General features: G+C 39.4%; 1 protein-coding gene across 1 annotated transcript in view; it reads right to left on the bottom strand.

Moving 5' to 3' along the window:
* Positions 1 to 1,720: 1,720 nt before the first annotated feature.
* The window catches only part of Gab3 (GRB2 associated binding protein 3), a 114,672-nt gene continuing 108,565 nt past the window's right edge, over positions 1,721 to 7,827 (bottom strand). The window contains exons 9-11 of the mRNA XM_005370672.2: positions 6,962 to 7,078; positions 4,719 to 4,835; positions 1,721 to 2,047 (exon numbers count right to left, since the gene is read on the bottom strand). Coding sequence (XP_005370729.1) covers positions 4,722 to 4,835; positions 6,962 to 7,078 — 231 coding nt within the window. The 3' untranslated portion in view covers positions 1,721 to 2,047; positions 4,719 to 4,721. The remainder of the gene's footprint in view (positions 2,048 to 4,718; positions 4,836 to 6,961; positions 7,079 to 7,827) is intronic.

Raw genomic sequence — 7,827 nt, 5'->3', positions numbered from 1 at the left:
GTGTATATATCCATGTAACCATTACTTATACTGAGAATCAGAACATTTCCTTCCTTCATTTCAGAAAGTTCTTTATTACTCTTTCCAATCAATAATAGTTTTTCAGGACCTGTAGAAATGGCTCAGTACTTTGAGCTTTTGCTCTTCTTCCAGGAAACTTGAATTCAGTTCCTAGCACACATATTATGTGGCTCACAACTGCCTATAACTTCAGCTCTAAGGAATCTGACACCCTTCTTCTGGCCTCCACAAACACTGATATATACACCCAAATAAAAGTTATACAAATAAAATATTTTTAAAACAATAGTTTTTCTAATCGAGTTAACCATTATTCTTACTTCCCTAACCAAAGTATATGAAAATGAACCAAAACAACTCACATTTTAGAATAGTAGAATTGAAATATTTTGAAATGTAAGGGCAAACATTGAAACAATGAGAAATTTCAACATAAATACTGGTTGCGTTGTAAGACTTTAAGACAATCCTGAAGCCATTTTTGAATCCTCTCAGCCTCTGTGCCATAGTGCTTCCCCTCCTCCCCTGGGAACCAAGGACCTAACAGCTACACTCGCACGTACTCAGTTCCTGAACAATCACCCATATACGTATGTTTTGATTCAGTCCCCTGGGAAACGGGGTCAAAATGACCTCTTACCTCATTTGATCTGGCAACAGCTCTCCAGTCAATTATTGGTAATAGCCCTTTCAAATAAGCCAATCAGAATAATCAAAGAACAACCCCCCTTGCTTCTGTGGCCCCTTTAAAAGTAGACTGTACCAGCTATTCGAGGTCCCTCGGCTTCCCAAATGCTGGGGGACCCTGTCATGACAGAATTAATAAAATCCTCATGCTTTTGCATCAGCTGTGGTATATGTGGTGGTCTCTGGGGGCGACTCCTTCTCGGTGTTTGGACGCTAGAGTCCAACAGTTTTGTTTCACAAAATGAAATACATGGGTTAAAACTAATGGAAATAGAGACAGTGGGGAGTAGAGGCAAACTAGGTTGGACAAAGCAGAGGGAAATGGAAGTTGATCACTCATTTTCCATTGCCATCCACCTGGATGTAGTGTTTGTGTGGAAACAGAAGTGAGAAAGGCCAATTTTATCCATCTGGATGTCACTTCCATGATGGGGCTCCCTGCATTGGGAAAGCCGTCCTACCACAGTGGCTCATGTCATAAATAAATCTAGGGTGTTTTAAAAAATGTTTTTATTTTTTATTTATCTTTGTTCTCTGTGAATATGTGTGCAATTTCTATGTGTAAGCATGGGTATTCTCTTGTCTCTGCCTCCCATCTCCCCTTCCTGGGATTATGGACATGTGCTACTGTGCCCAACTTTACACATGTTCTGAGGAGTTTAACTCAGATCCACACACTTGCAAAACAACCACTTTTACCCACCAAACCTTCTTCACAGTTGTGAATCTAGTTTTTGATGGAAAAAAAAGATGTCAAGATTTGGCTGAGTAGAAGTATTGTTTGTGACAGCCATCTACTCAACTATTTGCATTCAAGTAACATGGGTATGTCATTGCAACTAAGTATGATTAACTTTGTCATACTTGAAAATATAATGAAGCCTTTACTCAAGTATCAAGCTTTCCAAACATGTGACTTATTTACATCTATATATTTACATCTTCAATTAAAATTAATAAGAAAGGACTTCAGTCACAGTTTCTCCTTATAAAACTTTTATTAATGCCAGAAATGAAATAGTAAAAGTGAAACAAAATTGAAAACTCGGTGTCATTGTGAGTACAGAGATGATATGAACAGGGGGTACTAAAGGAGATCATTAAGAAGAGAAATGTTTGTGGGGCTTCTTTAGTTTGGACACCGAACTACTTGTCATGATGATTCAGTTGATTCCATCTCTATAGTGAAGCAACTACAGAAAGGTTTTTGTGCCTTTATAGGCAGGCTGTGTGTGCCTCAGGCCTTCTTCTTCCCTAAGGAAAGCTTAATTCCTCACCAGTCCTGGGTTTGTGACTTTCCCAACTTTCAGGTTGAAGGCCTCCTGTTCCCCATCCTGCACTGGGGATAAAATGGAAAGGAGTTACAGAAAACAGTAAAATTAATATCAGCACTGTCCTATTTAATTGCTTCCTAGAGTTCCTAGGAAGGTGTCCACTGCTGTGGCCTCTGCTATCATTCCTACAACAAACCAAACCAAGTGCTGGATTAGAAACACAGCCCTCATATATATACAAAAAAAAGATTTAGATGACATCACTTTGTCTCAGTGGTAGCTTTCTTAGGAGCATTTGCTGTCTCCAGCTTACAAATTACTTGTACTTTGTTTTATTGTGCTCTTATGCAGGCTTCCTTCAGCAGTTTCATCAAAGCAGGGCATAATTGTATACATCCTGAAAATGATGTCATCTTTCACTTTGTAAAAGAGTGCCTATTTAGGGCACTCTTGTTTTTAATATATCTAAAAGGGTTGTATTACTTATGTACTAATATTGAAAATACATTCTTAGAAATGTTTTGTAGATAAGATAAATTTGAATATTGAGTGAAATTCCCTGCTGTCAACTTCAGCTGTAACTTCTATCTTCATCCTTGTGTGGCTCTTGACCCTTAGGGTTATAATTTTTCTGCACTAGCTTTCTCACACCTGGGAAAGCTCTGCTCCTGTCTATAAGAATTGACAGTCTGCAGTCCTGGATTCCTGCTGGGGATTTCTGTGATTGTCAGTTACAAGGAAAAGAAGGAACTTCCTCACAGGCTCTAGCCTGTGTGTTGTGGTTTGGGGTTGGATATGAGGTCCAAGTGTACTAAGGTCCTTGAACTTGTTTAAAGTACTTGACACTTTCCCTATTTTTCCACACTGAAAAAAAAGATGTATACACATCTGTTTTGAAAACCAAAGTGATTTCTTGTATGATATGAAAAAATATTTTGTCATTTATTTTAATTTGAGGCAGTGTAAAATGTTGACATCCGATGTCAAAGTCTACAACTTCTCTGTCTACACTGATCCTCATAGAACTGGCTGCCTATTTGGTCCATCTTCATATATAAGAAGCAATGGCCAGGATGAAGTGGCAGAGCTGGAACTGTTAATTTCCCAGTTCAGTTATATCTTCTCTCTGTAAGTGCTCTGAAAGATCAGAAAGAAAATTCACTAACATGCCATTCCCAACTGAGACCTTTGTTTTGGGTTCCTCAGCCTCCAGAACCATAAAGGAAACAGCTGAATTTTCAATTTCAGGATTTAAGTCATTTTTCAAGTGGAGGAGAAAAACAGTCAGGAAACCCGAGAGCAGAACTCTTTGTTAAATTTGAAACTTCAGTCAGGATGCAAAATAAACAAACAAATTAATTAATAAGCAGATAAATGCATTAATATATAGATAAATTTCTAGTCATTTCTATCACTTAAAAGCTTTAGTCCCTATAGGGAAACCAACAACAATGTATATATTCCCTGAGGTGCTAAAAATTTCTCTGTAAGCATCTATCAGCTTATAAAACAAAGAAAAATGTTTATTGCATATGAGACTATGGTCAAGAATAGATTTCAGACTGACCACCAGGAGGTACTATAGCATTGTAAAGAGTTCCTTACTGGAAATGTTTCCCTTTCAAATACCAAAAGCACCAGTGCAGATCACCATGAAAAGGTGAGGTAATAGCTCATCTTATGTCTGCAGGTATTTCCTACAGGTCACCAAGACTGACTCAGTTGTTGGATTTCACCAGACTTCTCAGCAGTAATATAATGCAGAAGAATAGCACTACCATTGATAGTCTGGACAACTATAAGCCCGATGTTGTGCCTCAATTCTGTGAGTGATTTTGGTCAATATGTTTACTCTCCTGTTTCTTGGTTTTCTTTTCTTCAAAGTGAAAGCAATAGTGTCTGCCATGTCTTGTTTCTGAAGTCTTAGAAGATAGGAAAAGATACATACAAAAGCATGCTGGGCAAAAGGCAACAGTGTCAGAATAGCGAACTAGTGCTACTATTGTCATCTAATATGCTCATCATGGAGCCTTTACTGAGGAGTTACACTTCAACTTTTGCCATTCCCTAATATCTACACAGATTCACTACCCATCACTGGAATTGTGTTGTCTTGGGAATAGAAATGCCTGAATTAATGAAGTCTTTGGTGTAAAGACTTTAGATGTATCCGCCACCATTGCTAGATTTGATCTCCTCAACTATGTCTTCAGTGGTTGTGACAAGACCAGCTCCAAGTTCCCTTTGCTGGGGTAATTTATTATTATAATCTAAGTGTAGAGGACAGGATTTCACATACTGAAGGCAAATTATGTCATCCTGTTGGTACTAGTTCCAACTTTTGCTCCAAATACTCTATTTTGACAAAAGTTTAACAGGGTATTTGGAAGAACATTTTTGTAATCTTTTGCTGTTGTTCCTACTTTGCCTGAATGAATGCCACTTTTTTACTTCTCCACCTGTGGCTGTAGCACTCTCTTTCTCTTTGACTATGGAATCAATGTCAAGTATCCCTGAGGCTGGAAAAATGAACATTTGCTGCAGGCTCTGGTGTTGGGGACTGGACTCCCTGAACTCAGTGCATAGGCTTTCTTCTAAAAGTTTTTACCAAGACTCCCCAGAACACACATTTTTTTCTTGGTTTTGCCCTATACTGGCCATTGGTATATTTTTTGAATGAAAAATTGCAAACATACTCCCAACCTTCCCTGCTGCACAATTTGCCCAAGCCCACACCTCTCACACTTTGGATTGCCTCTCATCAGTCCACTCCTGCTTGGTGCTCTGGAGAGCTTGTGTCTTCTGCTCATCCACTTGGACATAGTCTACTCTCTGCTCTTCTGAAAGAAGTTTCTGAAGGGGCAGAACAAGAAGGCTTTAATTTCATCTTAATTTAAATGTTCTTTGGCAGATTACATTTGCTTCCTCTCCCCCCTTATATAAATTTGACATTATATGTGCATTATGTTTGTAAGCATTTCTTTAGTTGTTTTATTTGCTTAGATCAATAGGGTCTAAGTGGAAGTGATTTATGCTGACACTAAGTAGAAGTATCCTGAAACTCAGTCTTCCCCCCCACAGTTTTCCAAATAGCCTTTTAATCTGATTCTACATCATCTGTCCAAGTCACATTCACTGGCATTTGTCTGAATGCCTAATATAATTTCTGTACTATCTGTTAAGATTCTTCATGATCCATAGACTCCTACTGATTTCTCTTTGAAAAATAAAAAAAATTGTAGCTCCAGCAATATCTTAGCATACCAAACACCTGTAGGTGTATATCAGAGAGGTGGTACACACAGGCAGCGCACATGCACTTTCTGCTTTAACTGAAGAAAGCTAGAATCTTTACAATGAGCTTGACCTGCTGGGGTTGCATTAGTCACTTTTCTCATTGCTGTAACCAAAATCTGATAAGAAGTCACTTAAGGGAAGAAGAAGGGATTATCTGGGCTCACTGTTAGAGGGGAGACAGGCTTTTATGGGTGGGGAAGTCATGGCAGCAGGTATGTGAAGCAGATGGTAACCTTACTCCCACACTCAGTTAGCAGAGAGCATTGAATGCCAGCATTGAGTTCTATTTCATTCATTCCATTGCCCCTGGGGAATGGTCCTGCCCAGAGTTCAGTAAATATGGGTCAGCCAGCATCAGTTAACCTGATCAGCTTGTTTTCTCCTTTTTAATCAGTTAGGGACCTAGCCCATGGGACGCGCCACTCATTTCTGAGTAGGTCTTCTGTCTCCAGCTAAAACTCTGGAGAACTCCCACTCAGACACCTCCATAGAGGGCTATCTTCTAGCTGAAACTCAGTCTTATCTCTTTTTTTCCCTCTGACAAGAGCCTTGGATTGAAGGTTGTCTGCAACACAAAGAACCTGGCCTATAAAAGTCTTTCTCAGGAGTGATAGCTAAATGTTACTTTGTTTCTGTAAGCACCTGAAATTGTCTGCTTTGAGTGGCTAGCTTACTCAAACTGACAAATGTATCTCCTGTATTGTTTCTCTCACTCATCTCAATTCAATGCCAGAACAGTGTTTGGTAATGTAAAGAGACACACAAATGGAATCATTCTATACATTCTGTTCAATAGGTTGCTTTTTATCATCAAACAATACATTCTTAGTGTGGATCATGACCATCCCTTGCTCACATACCATCATCATGAGGCTGTCAAATGTGTGATATAAGTTAATAGCTACTCACTTAATAACCACTCAATTCTCATAGTCCTTGATGTATGTGGCATTATTTCTGATCCCTACTGTATTGAGTACTACCCAATGGAGTTGAAACTGCATTCAAGGGCATTCACTAAGATCCACTTCAACTTAGAGCTCCCTTCACCATTCCTTAAGAACTAGACAGACTAAGCCATTACTTGTTCCCTAAACAAACTCTTCCTATGCCTCAAGAACCTGTATGTGCCTCACCCTCATCTCTGCGTAGGGACTTTTTCTATAACTTCTATGCCCCCAAATTCGGAGAGCATGAATATTACATGTATCTACACACAGGCACCTAGAGAAAATATCCTAAAGAAAACATACTGGGATTTAATTCTTTCTGGGGGTCAGGATTAAGGTTAATTTTAGCATTTTGATTATAGACATCTTCTAAGATCTAAAGAGAATACACATGTTTGATCATTAGAAAAATATCCAGCAGTGGGATCAGAACCTGTCCATGGCACACAAGCTGGCTTTTTGGAACCCATTCCCCATGCAGGGATGCCTTGCCAAGTCTTGACGCAGGAGGAGGAGTTTGGTCCTGCATCGACTTGATATGCCATGCTTTGTTAACTCTCATAGGAATGGAGAAGGAGTGGATGGGAGGGGGGAGTTGACAAGAGGTGGGGCAAGGGTACAGGAAGACAGGAGGGAGGGGAAACTGTGATTGGTATATAAAATAAAAAAATTAAAAAAAGAAGAAAAAGAAAAATCTAAGCAAAAATGAAATCACCTGGCAATCATTCCTACCTGTTGCACAGGGGCTGGTGATGCTGAATTGAAGTCCAGGGCCAAATAATCCAGGCTGAATTTCTTTGTCCAATTAAGAGCACTACTACTCATGGAATTGACTGCTCTATATTCTTCCTAGGAACCAACATCACAAGACTGAGATCAATAATGAATAGTTAAGGGTGCATGTGGGGGAAAAAAAGCTAGTCTGGGCTTCATCCAAACAGCTGCTGCCAGATCATAAAAGGGTGATCTGGGGCCTGCACATTTGAGTAAGAGTTGACATTTCAGCCAGGCATGGTGGTGCATGGCTTTAATTCCAACAGTAAGGAGTCAGAGGGAGGTGGATCACTGTGAGTTTGAGGACAGCCTGGTCTACAGAGTGAGTTCCAGGATAGCCAGAACAGTTTACACAGAGAAACCCTGTCTTGAAACAAACAAATAAGTTGACATTTCATATACAGTACCATAAGGTGTTAGAGGCACTTGCTGCCATGTCCAGGTTTTTAAAAATGATTTAATTTTTTATGTGCATTATTGTGAAGGTGCAGGATCCCCTGGAATGGGAGTTACAGATAGTTGTGACTTGCCATGTGGGTGGTTGGAATTGAATCTGGGTCCCCGTTTTCGTCACGACTTGGCAACAGCGCCACCTGCTGGACAATAGGTAATATGGCAGTTTTTGTTTCCAACATGAATTTTACTGTTTTGGTTACCAATACAATGGGTTACATCATGCAAGGTTTATATGACTATGGTAATAACTTAATTTACTGGTTACTAGGTTTCAGTATTCTTTTGCATATTCTATCATTTAGGAAGAATATGGCACTCCTAAGAACCATAAAATCTTTACTAGAAACTCATGCAGGTCAGGAGATTCA

Source organism: Microtus ochrogaster, unplaced genomic scaffold (genome assembly GCF_000317375.1).
Source record: "Microtus ochrogaster isolate Prairie Vole_2 unplaced genomic scaffold, MicOch1.0 UNK85, whole genome shotgun sequence".
Taxonomy (NCBI): Eukaryota; Metazoa; Chordata; class Mammalia; order Rodentia; family Cricetidae; genus Microtus; species Microtus ochrogaster.
The sequence above is the reverse complement of the archived record's forward strand: the minus strand, read 5'-3'. Positions and strand labels throughout refer to the sequence as shown.